Source organism: Xiphophorus couchianus, chromosome 18 (genome assembly GCF_001444195.1).
Source record: "Xiphophorus couchianus chromosome 18, X_couchianus-1.0, whole genome shotgun sequence".
Lineage (NCBI taxonomy): Eukaryota > Metazoa > Chordata > Actinopteri > Cyprinodontiformes > Poeciliidae > Xiphophorus > Xiphophorus couchianus.
Window position 1 is genome coordinate 26,604,273 of NC_040245.1, and position 24,282 is coordinate 26,628,554.

A 24,282-nucleotide genomic window follows, 5' to 3' on the forward strand; every position below is an offset into this window, starting at 1 on the left:
TGCATGCGCTGTTAATCACATCAGAGGTATTTGATTTGTCTTAATCGTATTTGTTCATGGCCGCGCGCTGGCAATTAGAAACCCTTCTCCGCAGGATCCGTCTTGGCTGTGCGAGTGCAAAATGTGTTTTTATTTATGACCGTGGAAGCTGCCTATGCCATGGCCGCCATTATTGACCTTTATCTTGACTATAATGAGACATTTGACAGTCACTGCAATCGGAATTTCTTCCAAAGTGGCAAGAAGAGAAAACGCTTCAACCCAAAACTTTGATGTATTTTGTAGACCAACATGAGAGGTTGCATAAATTTGAAGTGAGAGGATGAGAGGCATTGTTTTCAAACTGGTTGATCTGCACTTTTTCTTTAAATCCAGGATGCGCAGAGATCTACAGCTCAGGTTGGTGAATCTGGTGAATCTTGTGTTTATGTAGGGGAGACAAAAAGAGACAAATTGTTGAAAGAAGAGTAATAAAGAGTCCGGCTCACAGTTTGCCGCAAACCCAGAGGACACAGCAAACAATGGAAGGTGCTTAACTTGAATGAAAGGAGCTCATTATAAACTAGTCCAACACTCCTAGGAACGATTGTAAAACGGCATAATGAGGAGCACTGTTGTCCCGAAGGCGGCGCATCCGAAAGAGCAGGAGCTTCTTAAAGAGACAGACGCATATTTCGAAGCATTAAATTACAGATCAAGTTTTTCTTTAATTTATGTTGTGGGTATGTGTAGCATTTGTATTACTGAAAGTAACTGAAGTTACTTGACTGTGCCACAAAATGCCACTACGGGCCTCTTTCACTAGAATTATTCTCTAGCTTGTGTTGGTTTATCACAGAAAATCGTAGTAAAACTCCTCAAGGTTGTTGATTTTAACGTGACAAAATGTGGGGGGAAATGATGCTATTCATAGAGGACAACAATTTTAGTCTCTCAATGCACAAAAGGTGAAGAGACAAACTGACTCACCTTTCAAGAGGTTCAAGTCAGGTCAAGGAAACTCTACCAAATACCGCCTGAAGGGGGCCGAGTGACACTTTTCAAATGATCACTTGCCGAAAATGCTGAATATTATTTGTTCTTTTTCTTTCACTTTGCACATCTGGACCACTTTGTGTTGACCTGTCACTTTGACTCTCAACAATAATTTAGCCACATTTGAAAAGTGTTGTGTATGAATATTTTGAAAGGTCTGTAGATCCAACATGAGGAAAAAAAAACCCTTCAGTTTCTTACAAACTCAAAATTGTTGCGGTGCTATAAAAGCACCAGTTAAAACCGTTTTAAGTTACCGGTACTATGAAGAAAAAAACAAAACAAAAAACCTGTCCCAAAGACCCGAGCATCGGCATAATACATCATTACCTTCTTCTGCTGGCAGACGCTATTTTTGGAGCGTGAATTGAAACGGCCACATCCTTGATAGAAGATACCTATTCTTCAGCACAAGCCCTTCTACGGCCGAGGTTATCATCAGTTCATCGAGGCAACGTGGAAGCGAGAGACAATACCTTTCCTCGACTGCGGCAGGCTCTTGGGGTGGGTTGCATCATTTCAATGAAACCTGCAGCACCTTGAACTCTGCATAATTCGTAGAGGAAGAGACCCCCGCGTCCTTTATGAGATTGTCAGATGCTGTTGTGATCAAAACAGACGTGAATAGACCTTGGCGTGGCGAGGGCTTCTCCGGATCACATCGGCTGCGTGTGATGGTAAAATAATTAGTTTCACCAGTTCGACCTGTCGTCCTTCACGGAGCTCTGGTTGTAATGGAAAGACATTAAAAATGCCAGAGAAACTGGGGTTGAATTGATTAATCGTCATTAATCGATTGTTGCGATAATCGTCAACTAATTTTGCAATCGATTAATCGTTAACTAATACAGACTCTTTAAAAAAAAAAAGGCCATTTGCTGAAAAAAACAAGACAAAACTGTACAGAAATGTATACATTTTGCATGTAAGGTAAAAACACCTTTGTCTGTAAAACCCCTCAGATTTATTAAAGCCATGCTGTTGTTGCATTTTAAGCAACAAAAAGTTTAGTGTCTTTTTTTTTAAAAAAAGGAATACAATTACCTGCTTATATTTGCATGTTTTGAAGTATTTCTAATGTTGGATGAAAAAAGGGTGAAGTGGTTAAATGGAAAATCTGTATAATGTACCATTTTTTCTATGATTAATTGTCAGAATGATCGATGGATTAGTCGAGTACTAAAATAATAATTAGTTAGAGCCCTAATTTGTACCAATGCAGCGATCATATATAAGTTCATGTTTACAAAAAAGCTTATGCTCTGTGCTAGCTTGCAGGCAGAATAAAAATTCAACATTTTTTGCATATTTTATCAACTACTTTCACATAGAAAATATGTTTAATGTTTATTTTCTACCAGTTCTTTTGAAACACAAAGATATTTGACCTCAGGGAGAGAGGAGCAAAACATAAAAAAAACCCCAAAACGATACATCTCTCACTAAAAGAATAACAATTGAACTGACCAAGTGACACAATAACATATAAACTTGAGTCAAGCTTAATTAGCAAAGGAAACATCAGGAGTTGAACACAGTGGCAGCACTTCTTCATAAAGGGAATTTGACCAAATTATTACCAACAGATTATGCCTAAGCATAAAAGAAAACAAGCATGGGGCAATGTGGGTCAAAAACTCCCAGGAACACAGTTTAATAATCCTGGTACAGGTCACTGCTGATTGTCTTGAACGCAGAGTGAAAGAGGAACGAATGACTGAAGAATGACTCCTACAGGACGCGGTAGGACTGACTGTCATGCGGCACCTTATTACAGAGGATGTTTTGATCTTCACATATCAGGACATGGCTGCAACACCAAGTTAGCCAAGTTGATCAACTTGCCCCCTTCTGTGATTAACTTCCGTTACTCATTTAGTAAAAGGTATTTTACACATTCCCGCCGATTTACATGCGTATGTAGACATAATATGTGCATGAAACATGAGTTTTTCATGACGACCTTGAACTGTACGTTTTTCTAAGGATGTGGACCGATGATACAGCAAATATGATCGTTCCATATTTGGGGGTATTATTGTGTCAAACTGATGTTTTTGAGCTTTTCACCTTGTTGTAATGTTATTCTCTCATCAAAACCTTTCCTGGAGCGTCGCTTTGACTCTTTCAAACATGCTTGATGAATCCTTGAATCTCCCCCGGCGGCCATTTGGGGGAACCTGAACACTTGCTCTCATAAAGCGCTGTCTATTTCCAAGCTGCCTTCTCCCCACCCAGCTCCTCCAGACTAGCGGCAGCAGCAATTGACAAACACCTGGTAGAACCGCACCTGTGCTGAGCTCATCATACGGACTACTTCTGACTCCAACACTGTATGAACGGTTGTGAATGGCAGAATGAAAAGCAATACTGTGAAGCTCAAGGCGGTGAGGCGGAGAGAGCGGGAGCCTCTTAAAGAGACAGAGGCCCAATTTCAAAGCGTCAAAGTTTGAACTCAGATTCCTTCTAAGTTCTGTTTGATTTATACAGCACTTTTATAACTATAGGTAACATAGCTTCTTGACTGTGCTATAAAATGGCGCACTATTTATATTATATTTACACTATATGTGTAAATACACAAATACACCACCTTTAACAGACCTGGGTGCAAACATTTAAATTTAAAGTTCATTTTGTACATAGAGGCTCAGGTAAATGCACACACACATTGGCCTAAAGCAAGTCTGACCTCCACTACGCACTTCTTGCAGCTGTTGACAAGTTTCTGGATTTTTGACTCAGTTTTTTTCAGCTTATTCCATGTTTAATAGGGTTGAGGTCGGGGTCGTTACAGAAAACTAATTTTAACTACAGACGATTTTAATGTGCTAACATCATCGTCCTGTTGGAGCTTTCATCATTAAAGCCAGTATTTGTAAGATCAACCATGTTTGGAACAGAGAAAATACATCATACATTTAAATGATAACAACAATAAGTTTGCCATGTCACAACACAGATACAGTATCTAAAGTCCATCACTTTATATCTCACTGTGGATCTGAAAAGATAATATTTAAACTTTTATCTATGGTTAGTAAAATGTCACTGAACCCATTGTGCATTTCCTGTTATCTTCCGGGAAAACAAAACTCAGAACCTCCCCGTTCTGGCCTGGCCCCGGATAATCGGCTCCATACGCCGCTCCGCCGTTAGGTGTCGCTGTGCGCGCAGACTCTCGGCCGGGGCCGCGTGTTTGGTCCGATCGGACCCCCAAAAAAAATACAGCACCGAAGTGTCAGATAGTCCTGTTAACGCGTGAGAAAATCTCGACTTGCGGAGAGAGGGGAACTGAGACTGGGAGACGCAGAGAGGGAGAGAGTCCTGGGGAGACATTCCTTCCTTCCTCTCTCTGGGCTTTTCGCAGGACTCCAGTGGGGAACAGCGGAGATTACAGCAGCGGCGGCTGGAGGTGGTGGTTGGGGGGCGGATGCCGAAAAGGAGCGAAGACGCGCGGCGGGAGCACCAGACATGAGTCCGAGGTAAGAGAGAGGGGGGCAGGGATGGCATCCAGACCGCAGGGATGAGTTCATCCAAGGGTTTCTTGTAAGGTTTCCTTTTCAATCTTTTTGAATAAAGCGGACGCGGACCATGCATGTGGATTTGACTCGTCCGTTTATCTTGAATAATAATAATAATAATAATAAAAATAAAATAAAAATTAAGCTGTAATATTTGCCGAAATGTGGTGTCGACAGCATTTAGCAATTCAAAAGAAACTTGAGAATAAATAAGGCAAACAAAGTTCAAATATGGTATTGACACGTCCTAAATGAAAAGGAAATGCAAACTTTCAATTTGGTGTATTTATCATGTTTACAGTCGTTCGCCCAGAAGGCCTTTTGCGTAAACAACGCATCGGCTGGATCTGTCTCAGCCGACGATTAGAGGACTTAATGTTGCACAGCAGGTGTCCAGTCAAACCTCCTACTGGCTCTATTGTCTAGAAATTGAACGTTTATAGCTTAATTTGACGGGAATTTCTTGCATATTTGTGAAAAAAGTGGACGACCTTTCCCTTCCCTCTTTTAGCAAATGGAGTAAAGCAGAAGACAAATGAACCAACTTCTCAGGATAAAATAAAAGTCAAATTGAAATTGCATCTTGGGACTAAATCGAAATAAATAAATAAATAAATAAATAAATAAATAAATAAATACGATGTACTACTTGATAGTATTTATTTTTTTATTTTTATTTTTTTCCCCCGCAAATTATTTCCCCAACATCTCCGAAGTCTACCGTCGGAGCTACACGACGGCTGCCTGTCCCTTTAAGACGATGTGTTGAGGAGTTCACGTCGGGGTCACTTGAAGTTCCTGCCCTCGATGTTACCTTTTAGTTTTATTATAGACTGACATCACACGGGGCGCTAAAACACTTAAGGCGCACAGAGGCTCCATTATCATCTCGGTCCGCGTTATTGGGCAGACTCAAAAATAGCTAAGGAAATTAAGAGAGAGACAGAAAAGAAAGATAGAAAGAAAAGAGAGAAAGAGAAGAGGGGAAGGGGGGTGATGATGCTGGGGCAAGCATATATGAATATATAGATATATATGTTTTTTTTCCTTAAAGAATAAGAAAGAGAGGCGGGGCAGTGAGAGACAGTGGGAGGACAAAGAAAAACGTAGGTGGAAGGGAGGACGGACCCAAGGAGCGAGAAGAAATTCATATCAATTAATAATCATAAAAAAAGAAGAGAGAGAGGGAGAGCGAGACAGAGAGAGAGATAGAGAGAGGAAGAGAGAGAGAGCTGGCAGACGCGCTCGGAAAACTGGCATGGGTTTTTGGAGGCTGGCAGTTGAACACTGAAACGTCAGATATGACTCCCAGATACTGCTGAGATGATCATTAAGGGAGACTTAGATCGGATGGCAGAAGACATCGGGCATGCAGGTAAGAGCCGAGCCGCTCAGGCAGAAAGACGCGGTGGGAGGAAGTATGACATTTCTGCAGTCCGGTTCAGAACCGGCAGCAGAGCGACGGAGCTTTATCCTATTTTCTTTATCTGAGTTTTCTTTTATTCTTATTATTTTTATTATTATTATTATTATTATTATTATTATTATTTTTTTTTTTTCTTGTTAAAGTCAGTGTACATTCTGCTGCGTTTTTGTCCAAGTCGAAGTTGATCAACAACAGAGTGGTTGCTCTCTTTATCACACATTAGACGATCTAACGATAGTCGGATTAAAAAAAAAAAATTATTAACGGAGAATATTACATTCGTTATATAATGCGGATTATTCTATTATTTTATTTTTACGTGCGTAAGAATGAACGCTGTCACCTAAAACGACCGGTAACGTCTTTAATTCTGCATTTTTAACATCCCGTCCTGCATCGTTTTCAAACCATTTCTTCCCCCTCCATCACTTTTTTGCCTCCTTGTTTTAGTTTTTAACGCAACATTAGTCATGCTGTTGATTTAATACAGCGGGCAACGACGTCCACGCGCTGCGTATCGCCCTCGTAGAGAAGACAATAATTGGGTTTCCTTTGGCCAAAGCGAGATTTGAAGTGACTTCTTTGGCGTTGATGACACGTCTGTAGCTGCTTTCAGCAACATTCTCACTGCATAATTAGTTGACACGTTTTCTTCTTCTTCGTCTTCTTTTTTTTTCTTTTTTGCTGGCGATTCTACACTTTCTGACATTTCATTTGTGAGCTGGATGGGAAGAGGTGGGGATGGGCTCGCATCAGAAATGCCGGGTTCACTCGTGATTCGGTTTACTGCGCAATAAACGAAGCGGAGTAAAACAGATTACGGACGGAGGCTGAGAGGAGCGCTGTGCCTCCCTGCGACCCCCGGAGCCCGGAGCCCTCTCTCTCTCTCTGTCTGTGCTGAGTGCGCCTGCTCCGGCTCTCAGACGGGGGGAGGGGGAGGGTGTCACTCCCTTTCTCGACGAATTCCCCCCCGCCCCCCCAAAAAAACACATCAAAATTGGATTCCAGTGAATTGGAAATCACACTCGAAATGGGGGAATTGAACGAGCAAATGAACAAATCGACAGTTCTTCAGACACTGGCTCCGCTCTGGGTTTGACTGGAAGGAAATTGCAGGTTATAAATTAACGTGATGGTTTTAGCTTTCTCGTTTGTCACCGCGTTTATTCCCGTAGAAATTAACGTGTCCCTTTTAAACAGCATCTCAAATATCTGTGAGGAGTTTTATAAATAAATAAATAAATAAATAAATAAATATATATATATATATATATATATATATATATATATATATATATATATATATAGGCGTTGACATTAAAAGCAGGAAACTGATTCTGATCTCTGCTGACCAAACTCTTAACAAGAACTTTTTTTTTTTTTTTTTTTTTTAGTGCTTATACTTACACTCAGACGGCTGCAGCTGATGTTAAAATCTTAGAACATTTGCTTGTGTGCTGCAGAAAATAAAAATAAAACAAGTACTAAGTAAGCAGAGTTAAATGAGCTTGGCTAAATTCAAAGGAAATGTCAATGTTTTGAACAGCCCAAAAAACAAAACAAAACAAAACTTGGTGTCTTCATGGTTAGACCGCAGCTATCATGCTTGTTGTCACCACAACACATAACCCAGAATAATGTGTTGTACGCACAACATAACTTAGGTGCAATGCTGTTAAGGTTGAGCTTTGTTTAATATGTGTCCTCACAAATATAAGTCAGTGCAAGAAGGGAGACTGTTTTTTTTTTCTTCTTCTTTTCTTTTTTGCGCTTCCGACGCAGCCGTTGCTTGATGCGCCGGCCTGCTGCTTGAGAAGGCACGCTGATGGTATCAGAGTTCCACACCAAGCGATAATGAGCTGAGTGGAGCGGAGAGAGACAATTTCAGCAAGTCCACAAAGTTGAGCCAGTGCTTTCATCTGGTTCACTTCTACACCCAGCGCGTCCCGACGGACGCTGCGAGTTAGAAAGGCAGCAGGCCACAGAAGCAAGACGGAGAAAAAAAAGTGGTCAGAGGTGTGAACATATGCAGTGACAGTGACCTCACAGAGTCTGATCCATCTGAGGCGTTCTTTCTTCGTCATCTCTTGGTGTTTATTGTCATGATCAGGCCGTTTATAGACAAAAACAAAGCAACAACGAAAACCCATGCTGGAGTTTGCATTTTGAAATTACCGTTACAATTGCCACTCCTCACTGTGACTGACTTTCCGTTTTGTCGTTTGCCATGGTGAACATGCACTTGCAAAAAAAAAAATCATCAGAAACAGTGCTAAGAATTCCCCACGAGTTTCAAGAATCTGCACTTAAAAAAAAAAAAAAAGGATAAAAAAATCAGCGTGAGATTTTTTTCTTCTTCTTCACGAGTTCCTCCTGTTATGCGTTCACTCGTCAAGGTTTTCTAAAAGTTCATACTTCCTCGTTGCTCGCACCGCGGGTGAAATAAACAAGAAGTGAATGAGCTGGTCTCAGGAAGACTGCGATCAGATGGATGACATGATATTTATTTAGTTGCTTGTTTCCCCATCAGTGACACCAAGGCCCCTGGGGGACGGCTGGAGACGTTTAATCTCAGAAGTAAACTGTCCTCGGATGCCACCGCTTGAACAATACGGCGCTTTTCATGCATTTATTTTAGGCCCGATGGAACAATCAGTGTTGATGTTTAAGTGCGTGCGTGCGTGCGTTGGGGTGTGTGTGTGCGCGTGTGATTCCCGGATCCGCCTCAGTGCAAAGTATCGAACCGTCTAACGCTGATTTACACCTCGTGCGCTCTGTGGTCCTTATATGACTGAGGGGAAAGAGCGAGCTGGAGCTCTCTCTGTTTTTGGAACGCGTCCTTCCTCCCCGCCGGTTTATACCTGCTGTTCATCACACTTGTGAAGCATTCGTCTCTCACTTTGTGGAAAGCTCCGCGCTCGCTCCTCTGGAGTACCTTTAGCAGGAAGCTGGCAATTTACAGAATAGATGTATATCTGAGGTTTGGGTAACTCAAGCTCTTTCTCTCTCGTTTTGCTCGCCGAGTAGGAGGTCAGTGCGCAGACTTGAGTTTCTGCTAATGAGAAAACCATTCCCAGTGCTCACCTTCAGCAAAAGTTCACTGTTGCTGACGGGCCCTCGTGGACGCTTCCCACACACTTCCCTTTCATTCCCGTCAGGTGGAGTCAGAAGAGGTTTCAACCTAAATCATAAAATGCAAAATTAAATAGAGGCTGTTATTAAAAATTGGAATTTTGTGGCCTACTTCTCAGCTTTTGCAAAGCTGCTGGTTCCGGTTTTGGCCAATTTGGATTTCTCTTCAAGAAATGTAATAAGAGAAAAAAAAATAAAATAAATATATATACATCTAAAAAAAAAAAAACAAGGTTAAAAATATATGCCGCTCTGAAAAAATTAAGAGACGACTTGAAATGATCAGTTTCTTTGTTTTTTACTTTTAATATTGATATGTTTGAGTAAAATGAACATTGTTCTTTTATCCTATGAACTACTGACAACATGTCTCTGAAATTCCAAGCAAAAAATTTGTATTTATTTGTAGGAAATGAGAAATGGTCAAAACAACAAAGAAAATACAGTGTTTTCAGACCTCAAATAATGCAAAGAGAACAAGTTCATATTCATTTCGAAACAACAACACTAACGTTTTAACTCAGGAAGAGTTCAGAAATCAATATTTGGTGGAATAACCAGGAGGCTTTCAGTGGGGTTCAGTGCAGCGGGCTCTTCATTTGACCCAGAGCTGTATGTGTTCGAAGTTAGAAAAAGTCATTATTTAAATTAGAAGAAGAGACAGCAGTCTGTGGAAGGATAATGATAAACTGTAGAGTGTATATTCTAAGCTTTCTTTAGCATTTTATGTTAGCCATTAGCAGGGTTAGCGTCACCGAACTTAACGCTGAGATTTTGAAAAGAGCTGCTAGCATGTCTAAGCTCAACATGTTCCCCGAAAGATAGATTTTGAAAACCCAAAAAAGATAAAAAATAACAACTTCGTTCTATTTTTTACAGCCTTACTGTGAACTGCTATTAACCTTGCTCTTTTGAGACCTGAATGAACTCCAAAGAATTAAAATAGACTAGCTTAAAATAGAATCCTTTATTGTTCCACGGTGGAAAAATTCAGGTGTATGTGACAGGATATTGAAGCACGTGGATTCATGCAAACAAACGTAGAAAATAAATTAAGAATGATAATACTGCAGGGTATTTCACTAGATACTAAGACCAAATAGTGTGCAGTTGTCAGAAAAAAGCATCCACTGATCCATTTAGCTTCATATATCTGTGTGTGCACCTCACTGATACTGGAGAAGGCTAACAGTAGCAGCTTTCACTTCAAAGTGTTGTTACAACAATCTGCAAGTGTTTACGAATGTTGTGTTCGCTGATCGGAAAAAACATCAGATTTTTTACCTTCCAACCTGTCCAGCTGCAGCAGCATGCTCTGTGCACTCATTTCTCCGCACATCTGTAATTGTAACAATAACTTTAATTCAAAATGCATTCATGTGCTATGAATCAAACTCTCATTAATCCAGTATGCAAAAGTATTTACTTTTTAAAAACATTTTCCTTTGATTCATTCATGTTGTTGTGTATATCACTTTTTGCTGACTTCAGAACGACAACTTCTGCATGAAATTTTACAGATTTTTGCTCTTGCAGGTGGTGGACTGAAGACTATGCTGGATGCCATGGAAGTTCCAAGTCATGCTAGGGATCTCCTCCTGCAGCTCAACAGCCAGCGCACCAAAGGTTTTCTGTGTGATGTCATCATTGTGGTGCAGAATGCGCTCTTCAGAGCTCACAAGAACATTCTGGCCGCCAGCAGCCACTACTTGAAGTCCCTGGTGGTCCACGACAATCTCATCAACCTTGACCACGAGATGGTGAGTCCAGCCGTCTTCAGGGTGATCCTGGACTACATCTACACCGGGCGCCTCAGTGAGGGAGACCCCACGTCCCCCACTGAACCCAATCTAGGTGCCGTCTTGGCAGCGGCCAGCTATCTGCAGCTGCTCGACTTGGTGGCCTTGTGCAAAAAGAAGCTGAGGAGAATTGGGAAGTACCCTCCCCGTCCCGGTCCCGCATTTCTACCTTACCCAAAAATGGTGCCCAGCAGCATGGGCTTAGGAGGTGGAGGCAGGTATAGGGTTTCTACTCCTGTGATTCAGTCCTGTCCTCCAGGGGGGATTCTTAACACACCCAGAGCACCGTCGCTGGATGAGCTGGTCCCCCATCGAATAACCATCCATAGCGGCGAGCTGTATGCCCCCACGTCCAACCAGACCTCTCAGGTGTTCCCATCTCTGCCTGCTCAGCTGGGACGCCCAGGCCACGCCGAGAGGAACTGCTCCCCCAGCTTCGGCCTCGATCTTTCCAAAAAAAGCCCCACCTCCCAGTCTCAGCACACACCCTCTCAAACCCATATGGCAAACAGTCACAGCAATGAGGAGCGGGATGGAACTCTAAGTGGAGCCACTAGTCCCATTCAGGGGGCAAATGGGAGAGCTTTTATGTCCGAAAAGATGGAGTCTGTCGACCAGGCAGGTTCCCTCACCCCTCCACCTTTTCCCCACCTAAATCAGCCCTTAGCCCCCCACCTGCCTCATCTACATCGCTCAGGTTCCCAAGGGACAGACCGCTACCCATGCCCCGTCAGCCCTGACACCCCGACAGAAGGTGGAGAAGCAGGAAGAGAAATGGGAAACATCTACCGCTGGGTGAAACACGAGCCCCTGCCGTACGCTGGGGAAGATGACGATGAGGATGAGGATGAAGAGGAAGGGGCTGAGAACGGGGACCAGCATCACAATCATCACAAGCCAGGGGAGGAGAGCGAAGGTGTGGATGACAAGAGTGGCTCTGGCACGGAGGAGACGGGCAGCAGCGAGGGCCGTCCGTCCCCTACCGGCCCCATCGGGAGATTCCACATGCCGTACGAGCCCGAAAGCTTCGGGGACAATTTGTACGTCTGCATCCCCTGCGATAAAGGCTTCCCAAGCTCAGAGCAGCTCAACGCACATGTGGAGACACATACAGAGGAGGAACTGTACAGCTCTGTTGGGGAGATGGGTAACAACAACAACAACAGCGGCACCAAAGGCATTGGCGGCAACACGAACGGTTACGGAAACCTCAACAGCGGCAATACTCCAAACAGCATGTCGCATCTGGAGACCAAATCTGACCAGGGCCTGAATTCAGGAACCATCGGGGAGATGATCAGACCTTACCGCTGTTCCAACTGCGATAAGTCTTACAAAGATCCGGCCACGTTGCGCCAACACGAGAAGACGCACTGGCTGACGCGGCCTTACCCCTGCAGCATCTGCGGCAAGAAATTCACACAGCGCGGCACCATGACGCGCCACATGCGCAGCCACCTGGGCCTCAAGCCTTTCGCCTGCGATTCATGTGGGATGCGCTTCACTCGCCAGTACCGCCTCACTGAGCACATGCGCATCCACTCTGGGGAAAAGCCCTATGAATGTCAGGTGTGCGGGGGGAAGTTTGCCCAGCAGCGCAACCTCATCAGCCACATGAAGATGCACAGCGGTGGGGGGACCGGAGGCGGCCTGACGGCAGACGGGAAGCTGAAGCTGGATTTTGCAGAGGGCATATACCCCCTGAGCAAGTACGCAGCGGAGCACCTGGGGCTGAAGCAGGAGAAGGCCAACGAGCTTCTCCTTCAAGCGCAGCAGCAACTGGTGGCAGACGCAAAGGCCATTGAGTGCCTCTACCCGCTCACCAAGCTTGCGTCGGAGCATCTGGGCCTCACCCATGAAAAGATGGACATCATGGGCCAACCACTTCCTCCTCCTCCCCAGCCAATCTCTGACAGCCGAACCATCGACCGCTACTCGCCCAGCTAAGACATTTGATATGTGAAGTTGGCAATCACAGACATGTCTGCGCGCACTCACAGTTTGCAGTATTTGAAAGCCATTCACCTCAACTCCATATCTTCCTCTGCACCTCAGACCAGGCCCGAGTGGAACTGGGTCTTGCTCATGCACACCGAACTGTTTAGACTGTAAGTGCCTTTCTATGCATCTAATGTATCTTTTTAAATCCTCCTTCATAAAGGAGCTCTACTTTCTGTGACCAAGGGACACTCGATGAAAGAACTTCAGTATTTATGTACAGTCTATGCAAACAAACATGTTTTTTTTCTTAATTCCAACCATTGAGCCATAGTGACTAAGTCAAAACCAAAAGGAAATTTATTTATTTTTGTATATGATGAAATCCAAAGAAAACATGTTGCAGAGATACTTTGCAATCTGACCCTAAACCTGTGTACTATTCATGTATGAAAAGAAAAAGAAAAAAGCACAAAAGGAACAATATTCAGGACTTTTGTTTTTTCAATATTCAGGACTTTTAAGGTCTAAACAACATCAAGAAAAAAGCAACTCACCTGGATTTTTTATTATTATTATTATTTTCTTTTTTTGTACAATCTTGGGGTACGGGATACTTTGTGTGTCTTGATTCTTTGCTTGTCTCCCCCTTTTATGTGAAATAGCTGAAACGTAATGCATTTCTCTATGCCTTTTTTTTTTTCCCCCACTCCCAAGCGAGGGGCGGGGCTCTGTGTGGATAAATGCTCATCCCTTATGTGACAGCAGCGGTGGCTTAATCGGCTTTACACCCGGCTTTCAACCACTCTTGAGCTAAAGCTTCCTCTGCAGTGTGACAAATGTTCCTTAGCTTTCAGCTGTTTTGGAGATGCACTGAGCAGAGCCCTGTGATCTCATGAGTGGGACATGATTGCACATACCCAGCTGATGACACACTAATCCCTGTTCACGCCGACTCGCGGGTGTTGGTTTGTGCTTTTGTAGAAACAGAGAGGCAGAGAGGCGTACGCTGGGGCTGAATTGGTGACGAAGGAGTCTGTCATTGACTGACAGACTTTGTTTCTATTTTAATAATTGAGTGATGGTCAACAGTGGTCAGAGGCCTTGTTGTGGACGCTTCCTTAGATTCCAGGGGCTGCATGATGGAGCACTGAGTAACACTGAACCTCTCCCTCCCTCACTATATTAATTTGTTTCTTCTGTAAGGAAGACTGTTTGGTTTTAATAATGGGACTCTGTACTATTTTTTACTCAGTCTAATAATTTCACGAGTGTCCTCATTAGCGATGCAAATCTTTCGATTCCATTCGATTTTCATGGTCACGATTCAATTCAGAAGTGTTTTTTTTTTTTAAACGAAAACCAATTTTTTCCACTCAAACGCTCCGGAGATTGTATTTAAATGATTTGCATGATAAGAGAAACAGATTTATTTAAAGCAATTCTTTAATATCCCATACTGCATCAAATCTAATCAGTTTACATTCACACTAAAGCAGGGATTGCGCATAAAATTCTGCAACATAAATTACCAGCATTAGGTTAGCTTAGCTGCGTGGTTTATCTGAAATAAAAAAAAATGATCAGAGAATTATTCTATTAAATTTAAATTTAAAACGCATTTTAAAATCAATTTTTGAGCATTTTGATTTAATCCAGAATTTCCAGGACTAGGAATTGTGACTCTTTATACAATCTTTTTTTCCCCCCCTCCACCTCTAACTCATGCTGGCCCATGGCTTCTCATCCCTCTCATTTTTCGGCATTGCTGTGGCCCCTTGCCTTATAAGCACTCTACCAACTTAGAGGGACGATATTCCCCTTCGCACACAGCAGGCTGCTAATCTGTCAGCAACAGGATCAGAAGAAAGCAGCCTGTTGTGACTCTTCCCTGAACAAGCCGGTGGGGTGAACAAGCTCTCCCCCAGCTGCTGTCCTCCAGTAAATCCCTGTGAAATCCCACTTTCTCCTGGACAATTCGCACTTGCTCGCCGGCATGATGTCCCATTTCACGCCTGCCATCTCACTCCTCTGATCCACTGTAAAACGTTACATCCGAGCCCCAAGTGTCTCCTCTTGCCTCTCTGCCTCTCCCCCCCCCAGCCAGTCCCGCTCAAGCCAAAGTTTTGAGATAAAAACTTATTTCCTGACCGAGGAATTCTTCCAACTTGAAAACACAAAGAGCACTTAAAAAAAAAAAATTGTGTTTTGAAGGCACTTTTTTTTTTTTCTTTGTCTGCAATTTTTTCCACCAAAGAATATATCGGCCTTTTTTTTCTTTCTATTTATAGCTAGTTCTTGATTTAGATTAGGGAGAAAAAATAAAAATAAAAAATTGACCACTATAGTGCCAACGCCAACCTCTGGAGGTGAATGTGAAGACTAAAGCCATAAATACACTGTGACAGAAATAGTTATTCTGAAAGCCTTAAAGTAAAAAAAAAAAAAAAAGTGCCTCACTTTTGTGAATATGTTTTTTTTTTTTTTTTCAAATGTAAAAATAATTTAAGGGCGTCTCTTCCAGTAGCATATGATCATATCGAGCATGCTTTATCTTGTGACTTTCTGTTCTTGTCTTCTTTTTGATTTGTGGCGCACGTTGAAAAAGAAAGGGAAAAAAAACACAACAAAAAGACTGGTGCTTACCTCAGGACTGAACCCAGCTAAGATTTTGTAAACCTTAGCCCAAAAATATCGGCCTCACCACCCCCATGACAAATACACCTATTTCTTTACTAAGGGGGCAGCAGTCCCTGTTTTTAAACCTGTGGTTTTTCTTCGTGTGTTTGAACATTACTTTTCCTATTATGGTTTTATGGGTGAAGAGATGACATGTGTTGTTATGTTTTGCTTTTCATATATAGTTACTGTCGTCCTCAAAGAGGCGCTTCGTTTTACTCCTACACCATTAGAGGCTGTAAATGTTTGTGATTTTTAATAACTGGGTATACACGGTTTGCGTTTTTATGTTTTGAAATTTTCTTTAGCCACATGTACGGCGATATCTAGGTGACAAGTGCTGTGTTTTGAAATATCTCCCCCACCCACAACGACGTGATGTGATGCCTCATCAGCACTTCCTCAAACAGACCGGCAGTATCTCGGAAACTAACCTCACGTCGCTCTGCCCCCTTTTTCCCCTGAAGATGTTGAACTCTTGACACCGGCCAGACAGAGGTCGCGCTCGCGCAGAGGAAGTCGGCTTGTTTGTTCTCGGCTGCCTGGTGCCTTCAGCTGAGCTCCGTGACCAAAAAGTCTAAAACAACTGCTCGCAGGGCTCTCGCTGGCAGAAAAAAAAACAACACAAAGCAAAAACAACACGCTCCATAAACAAGTGCATGTGTCGTAAAATGTAGGAACAAGCGGATGTGAGTCGTGGGAATTCGAGGCTCCTTTGCTCTCTCTCATTCACTGGCTTGAGTGAAAATCCAACTCCTTGCCAGCACCACCAAAATAACACGATACGTTTCCACTTCAAATCTGCGCTGAGCGGAAACGGAAAGATAATGCTTGAATCGTTTTTTTTTTGTTTTTTTGTTTTACAGTATGCACTCTCTGAAATTTTCTTCATCTGCTTTAACGTGTGCAGCAGAGTGCGTTGGCCGAGCATCTATAGGGCATCTATTCACTTGATTGTTTGTCTGTCACTGCGCTACATGGGCATAAGATGAGCTGTGTTTTTTTTTTGCTGTGAAGGAGAAGAGCTGAGGAGCAGGAAGTGAACTTTTGGCTGGTGAGCAGCGCTGAGCAGGATGTGCCGTGTGTTTCTGCTCACAAGCAGATATGGGGAGGGAGAGAAGCGGGGAGAACGCAGCGGGGTGGACGTGAGCCATTGTCTCAGTATGGAAAGCCTGTTCGTATTTCTGAAGCTCTGGATTCAGAAAAGCAGTGGACTGTATCTTCTCTGTTCCTTCCTCTTATTTGCTCTTTGGGAATAAAACTTCTGCTCAGTGTCACTGAGCTTTAGGAGCTTGGGTGGGTGTGTGCTTTAGAAGTTGCACAGTGACCAGGACTTGAGGGTTATATACATATATATATATATATATATATATATATATATATATATGCTGTTTGTATCTGAGATGTTACCCTATTAATCTTTACAATGTCATGTTTTGTTGCATTACAACTGCAAACTTGAGTGCATCTCGTTGGAGCCGTGCATCACTATAAAGTGGGATGAAGAAGGTCATAGTTTTCCATTTTATTTCATTACCGAATATTAATCTGAAAAGTGTGGCTTGCATTTTTATTCATTTTGATCTAAATTTTGCAAACTAGCTAATTCTTTGCTTGCAAAGCCTTTGCACAACTGATTTCTCTTATTATTATCCTCAACAAGGGTTTTTGTATGGACTGGGCCAGTTTAACACTTGAATGTTTTCATCTAAGCTGCTTCATTGTATTTTAGGGTTTATATTGAAGATTGTTTACTTGCCCAGTTGTTGGTTTTTCACCAGAAAATAGATTACAATTATGAAAGTAGCCCCCTAGCATAGTTTATCTGTATTCTATTTAGAATTAAGTAGCTAAATACAAATGCACTCCACACTTTTTGGATTTTAATTTTTTGGATGTTTATAGACTTTGTGCATTTTACCCTTCTACTTCGCAATTATTCTCTACTTTGGGTAAATCTGTCAGATGAAATCTCAATTAAATACCTACAATGTTGCGGTTGTAACCTGACAAAATGTAAAAAAAAAGAAAAAAAAAGAAAATGGTTCAAGTGGGGTGAAATAGCTTTAGCGCGGCACTGTAAATAATTTCATGTGGCTCCGAAAGTAAAATGTAAATAAGTAATAAAAATGTCGGCATGTTTCTTTTTCTCTGTGGCTGTCTAATTTAGTCACAGTCAAATTATTGGAGCCTTGTTTCAATTTACTGGTGTAGCCCCAAGGGATTTTATGCCATTTGCCTTCGTTAATGTTATTTAGATGAGAAACCAACACAGCAAGCCTCTCTGGGCCACCATAAAAGTTTAGATTAAGATACTCTAAAATTTATTTAATAGGTTCTTAAGAGCTGATTTGTAGTCATATAAAATAGGAAAAAAAAAATTAAAGGGGGAGGCCATATTAGAGAGCTCTCTGCCAGTTTTTGTAAAAGAAAGTGTTTCTCCACCAGCAGAACAGGAAAAGATTATGTGACTCTGACAAGCTGAGTTGTCCTGTTCTCCTACCGCTGTTTAACTTTTATTAGATTTTACAGCGTTTGCCAAAAAGACTAAAGCACTTAGCAGACATGACAGAAGTAAAAGCAAAACTAAAGTACAAATTTCATGACTTTCACACGTCAAACTGTGAAATCTAAGCAAGCTAGGCCTCTGACTAATTTGCATTATAGTAAAGGTCTTCTTTTATCTGGCATATCATGGCACTTCTATTCGTTTCTAAAAGAATGTATGCCTAGATGCACACTCCTGAAACCGGCTGTTAGCTTTAGCATTTACTCAACAACGTAGCATGTAAACATTTTCTCTACAACCTGAAGTGTTCATTAGTAGTACAGGGGTCAGAAACTCTGCTAGCAAACTGACTTTAGTATCGGTGGTGTCGCTAAGGTAGCTAAACCTTGACGCAACATTTTTAAATGTACTCAAACCAGGTGGCATAAAGCTAGTCTAAAATGTGCTGTCCATTAGCAGTGACATCATTAGCATCATTAGCTCAGTTAGCTAGAACGCCTTACGTTAGCCCTATCTGCAAAACTAGCTAGGCTATGTTACAGACAGAAACAAACTTACATTTAACTTAATATATTCAGCTTAATATATTAATTGATAATACAATCCATTTATCAGCCTTAATATCCTATGTAGGAAAGTCCAGCTAATTATCAGGTTGGCTGAACCAGCATTTTAAGTTTAGCTACATAAAAAAAAATCTAGGCTTCATCAAAACAAAGTAAAATTGTTACATTGAACACTATATTCACAAACAAAAAAAGTATTTTTCTAGCTAATATTTAAAACCTTAAAAAAAACAACTTTTTCTATTTATGCCGAAGCCTTGCTGTATTCATAATACTGTCTTATAGTCTTAACAGACATTAATCTGTCTTAATTAGCAAATGACCTCAGTTATCTGACGTATTCACTTGCTGCACCTGTAAGACCTCCAGGTCTTACCTGTCCCGCTGCTCAGAAGCACGAGGAACAAGACTTTTTTTTTTTTTTATTATTGCAAGCAGCAGCTGCTTTCCATTTATTTCCCCCCAAACTGCATTTTTCTTAGACGAACAAAAAAAAAAAAAAGAGAAAAGAAACAGGAATCGCCGCATTGTGATATTTTTCAAAAACTTTTATTACGCCTTTAGCTTTCCCAAGAAGTCCCACGACCGACCACCCTCCCTCTGGCTCTCCTCCCTCCCACCGGTGCACAGCTTGGCTGCGCTGCCCTTTTACCCTGACGGAGCACAGCTCCCCTCTTCACCTCGCTCTGCGCTCCTCCTCCTCCCCTCCCGTTAACTTGCTTGACTTCCAGCTGCTTTTCATGCAGAAGATGACTGTTGTCTAAATGTTTACATGGAGAGCTACTTTCTTTTTCTTCTCGTCCTCCCCCCCCCTGTCCCCCTTTTTTAAAATGAGCTTTGATGCGTGTTTGAAGAAAGTGCAAACTCTTGGAGCCAAAAAAAAAAAAAAAAAAAAAACCAAAACACAATAGACAAAAAAAGTATCCGACGCTGTTATTACATTCAGATTTTACGCCAAGAAACGGTGTGTTAAAGGGAAGATTAAAGGCGCTGTGCCGTTGTAGAGGAAATGCAGAATAATGCGAGGGGAAATGTTCAGGGGGGAAAATATGCTCAGAAAGATGCCAGTAAAGTAAACATGTTTGAAATTGCACAATTGAGTCGCGCCTTGGTTGCACCAGCCAAGTCATGCGTTGGAGATGGAGAGAGAACAAGTAAAAGGAGAGAAGTTGAGAGTGAAAAAGAAACAGAAACAGAGAGGGTGGAAACCCCCCCTCCCAATAAAACAGCTTGAGCTCGATAGTTGTGGCTGTTTTTGAGCTGACGATTGCAGCAATGCTCGTCAGGTTTTTTTTTGAAACGCTTGCTCACGTCGTCGTGTCTTCCGAGATGATTACCCCACAGTGTGTGCCTTTGTAAGCCCGGATAGTGCAAGGGTTTCTGTTCGCATGTCACTTTACATCTGTTCAGCTGCGTTAAATGCAGAAAAAAACAAAAACAAAACATGGATTGACTCGTTTGACTTACAGCACAACTTCGAAACTCAAAGAGAAAGGATGAAAGAAAAAAAAAAAAAGAGCCAGAAATTGGAGCATTTTGAAATCTCAAACACACACGCCCACACACACGCAGCTGGCTGGCAGACACCAGATTAGGTCAGATTTAATTAGGTCGCCCTGCTCCGTTTGGAGTGTCGCTCCTAGTTGAGAAAGTCATTTTTAAAGAGGAACCCACGCCAGTGACAGATTCCCTTCCAACAAAAGCCTCGGGGGTCCTCATGCAGAAGGCAACTATTTTGGTTCTGAATAAAAACACGTTTTACGCGTCGATGCAGTCGATCAGAATCTGATCAAACTCACGTTGGATCTTAGGGATGATGCAAAAGTTCAGCAGCAGCTTAAAGTGTCTTGTGGACGGCGGTTGTTGGAAACAGCTGGAAAAGTGCGGAACTTAACGCGCGCGCGTCCAAACATCGCAGGGGAAATGGGATTTTTCAGGACTTCAAAATGGATCTGTTTGCATCAGAACTTCATAAAACATGACCAGACTCCAACCCTTTCTTCTTCTTTTTTTTTTTGTTTTGTTTTTGCGGTGGTTACAATTAAAAGCAATACTTTAAACCAAACAGTATTTCAAAGAAAAAAAAAAAAAAAACCACACACACACACACACACACATTCTGCCTTTTTATGTGTCAATATTGATCTTATCTTGCTTTCATGAAATGAATGTATTTATTGCATGTCCAAATGTTTCATAGCTATTTTTTTCTTTTTCTGTGTAAATTTAATTGTGGGTTTTTATAAGAAATTCATTTTATAATGACGTATTGATGATTTTTTTCTGTTGTTGTTGATAAGGCTTTTATTTTTTTAAAAGCCAATGTGAAAAATGTATTTTTTTCTGTTTGTTTTGCAGATATACTCCAAATCAACTTGGCAATAAAACAAATTGCGTAATGGACTTTAAAGTCAACTTCTGCCTTTGTTTTGACTATACATAAAAAAAGAACACCTGTATAATGTGCAAATAATTTCAATATATTTTTTCTCCATTTCTTGTTGCTACTTTGATTTATAGTAATTCTAAACATTTATATTCGTAGCCACATTGATTACCCATGAAACGAGTTTTTCATTAATAGAAAAATATGAGGCAAAAAAAAACACAACACAATAAATCCCATTTGAGTGCGATGATGACTGCAAGTATGAGCTACTTCGGTTCATTTTCCGGGAGTGCGCTGCCCTTCCAGTTCATAATCTCCCATATGGAGACATGTGAGTGCCTCATTTAGGGCAAAGAATTTCAAATGAATCTCATACATCACACCAAGTCCACATGCAACAATGAGCAGATCCATTACTCTGTCAGCAGGAACAAAAACCCGCCAGGCAGGCACACACACACGCACACACACCCACACGCACGCACGCGGACACAGACTGTGTAAAAAAAAATTCACCCCATTATCACCAGCACATAAGAAATCACGCTGCCTTCCAGATGTTTGATATGAATCAGGCAACAAGCCACAAATCACAGCTCGACTTTAAACAAATTAGCATTTCTTCTCTCAGGTGCTGTAAATCATCGGCGTTCATGAACTGGAGGTGCTTCCCTGAGAGATCAGATTCGCTGGGTGTAATGACAGACATCCCCCAAACCCCCCGGCCCCAAACTGTATGCTGTTCCGCCGGTGGGTGAAAACACAACGAAACGTTTGACATCCATCACATGTCTCACTTAATGCTGTTTCCCTAACTTGGAGTGCAGACGGGTTTTTTCTCTTTTTTCTCCCCCCTCCCTTTTGATGCCAGCAGGAATGTTGCTGCAAAGTTTCTCGTTTTCCTTTTTGGTTTTTTTTGGCTGTCAGAATGAAACACTTTAACGGTAGAATTTGCACATGAACAGAATGAGGCGTGTTTAAAGCGGCATATATGTGCACGGTCAAGTGGGTTCTCAGGTAGAGAGCCGGATTAGCTTCGCTCCTGGATTTTAAAATGTTAAACAGTGAGAGTTCAAGTTTTGTTTGTTTGTTTGTTTTTGATCAGAACTTACAAAGCCTTGCAAAAGTATTCACAGTTCCTGAACTTTTGAGAGTTTAGCACCTTATGACTCTAAACTTCAATGCAATTTATTGAGATTTTAATACGACACAAGACAGGGCACAACTTGCAATTCTGTAATCTGTTGACCAGTGGCATAAATAAAATCTTGAAAGTCATTCATAAGGAGTCCTGTCATTTTGAAGACTTGGGTAACAGCAAACGTGTGGAAGAAGTTGATCTGGTCAGAAGAGCTCACGTTCAAAATGCTACACATGTGGAGGAAAATCAACTCTGAACATCGCTCTGGAAACATCATCGCCATGGTGAAACATGGGAGTGACAGCATCATTCTGTGGGGAATGTTTTCCCCTTTCTTTGACAGAGATCCTGGTAACGTGAATAGAGCTAAACACAGGGGCCTTTAGGAAGTGGCACTCCCAAAAATATTTTTCACAAGGGTGGCCAGACCAGGCCAGTAGAACTTTTAGCAGGGCATAGGTAAAAATAAATAAGTTAATAATATATATATATAATAAGTTGTGTGTTTGTGTGTGTGTGCTTTTCTATGACATGTACATGATTATTGGCCCCCCCCTTGGCCCCTCTCTGGAGCGCCACTGTCTTTAGGAGAAGTGTAGATCTTGAGATCCAGGTTTACCTGCCAGCAGAACAATGACACTACAGATATAGGCAGAGCTACTACTAATTCGCGTTTCCAGATGCAGTCCATAGGTCTGAACTGAAAGCATTTTGAAAGTAAGACATTTTAGTCTCTGGAAGCGCACTGTTGGAACACAACGCGCTAAGACTTGCAGCCTGAATTTCTTTCAGCGAATAAACGTAATTAATAAACATTTTCCTAAAAGTCTCGACCCGGGAGGCTGAACACAAACGTACACCAGACGTTTCAGATTTGTATTTGTGAAGAAACCCCCCCCCACCCCCCCAAAAACTTGGAAAACCATGGAACCTTCTTCTTTTTTTTTCCATTCACACTGTGCTCAATCACATAAAATCTAATTATTAAAAGCTTGTGTTTGTAATGAGACTAAAGTGAAGAAAGAAGGTTCCAAGGGTACGAATTCTTTTATTTATTTATTTATCTTTGCAAAACATTCCCACGGGGCATGTGCATTTAAAACAATAGGGCACTAATTTATGTTTCCTGCACGATTCTGTCTGTGCCTCACTGCAGGAGAGAGTCCACATGACTGTGATCCAAAACCAAGACATTAAAACGTTGGTGATGATCCCCTCTCTGAGCGAGAAAAGCCATGTGTTTGGCTGGGAACGAAAAGCAAGTGCAGTGTTTCGAAGCTCGGAGCCTGCCAGAAACCGCGGTGCCCGCCGGTCATACTGAGAGGGCAGGAGGCCTCTGGCAGCTGGCCTACCACCACCCTGCTCCCAAGCCTCTCTGCCACTCGGAGGCGCCGTATTAAATGCCAAAGGTCTGAGGGGTCGGGTTTCCCACAGCGGGCCGCAAAGAATGAGTGCCAGGTTTTAGTGATCTCCACCAGCACCTTGAGCCTCTGCTGCCCTCTGTTACACGCTGTGTCTATCCTCCAGTATCAAGAATATATATGTTGTTTTAAAAAAAAAAAAAATACAGTAATTTGTTGTTAGGTATGATTGAAAATGTCTCGTGTTTGCTTATGGTTATACATGGAGCGTTTAGGATGTCGCCCTTAATGGAACTGATGAAACTTCAGAGAATATACAGAAATTTTATGTAAAATTGACTTTTTTGAGCTTTTTGTCGTGTTATAATGTTATTCCCTCATCAAAAACACATCTGGAGGGTTGGCTTGATTCTTTTATGCATGTTTGAGAAATCTTTTAACTTCTCATGCCAACCATTCAGCCGTGCAAGAAGGCCTGGCTGGACCGAGCTCCACACAGAGCGGTCCTCCCTTGCGACTCCTCCACTCAGTTCCTTCAGACTAGCCTGCAGCAATTAGCAAACACCTGGTGGAGCTGCACATCTGCTGTGCTCAATATACGAGCTGCTTCTCAGTGCAGCGCTGGTAAAAACGTTGTTAACTGGTTAATAGAGGCCATGTTGTGATGACTTCCTGGAAGTGGAGTTTAAAAAAAAACTGCTTGAGGTTTTAAAGAGACAGAGGCCCAATTTCAAGTGATTAAAGTTAGTAATAAAGGAATATTTGATATATACAGCATTTTTA

The 24,282-nt window shown here is 41.9% G+C and overlaps 1 protein-coding gene across 3 annotated transcripts; it reads left to right on the top strand.

Annotated features, from left to right (window-relative positions):
• The first annotated feature begins 3,833 nt into the window (after nucleotides 1-3,833).
• On the top strand, nucleotides 3,834-21,011 carry hic1 (hypermethylated in cancer 1). Of its 3 annotated transcripts, XR_003599059.1 has the most exons (3): nucleotides 5,626-5,934; nucleotides 10,654-18,205; nucleotides 18,254-21,011. XR_003599059.1 is itself a non-coding variant. In XM_028045069.1 (2 exons), the coding sequence occupies exon 2, from the start codon at nucleotides 10,671-10,673 to the stop codon at nucleotides 12,861-12,863; it is 2,193 nt and encodes a 730-aa protein (XP_027900870.1). In that variant the 5' UTR covers nucleotides 3,834-4,520; nucleotides 10,654-10,670; the 3' UTR covers nucleotides 12,864-21,011. The 3 variants fall into 3 exon arrangements, 2 of the variants coding, with proteins under 2 accessions (XP_027900870.1, XP_027900869.1); XM_028045069.1 differs by lacking the exon at nucleotides 5,626-5,934 and adding an exon at nucleotides 3,834-4,520 and having other exon boundaries at nucleotides 10,654-21,011; XM_028045068.1 differs by having other exon boundaries at nucleotides 10,654-21,011.
• Nucleotides 21,012-24,282: the final 3,271 nt, after the last annotated feature.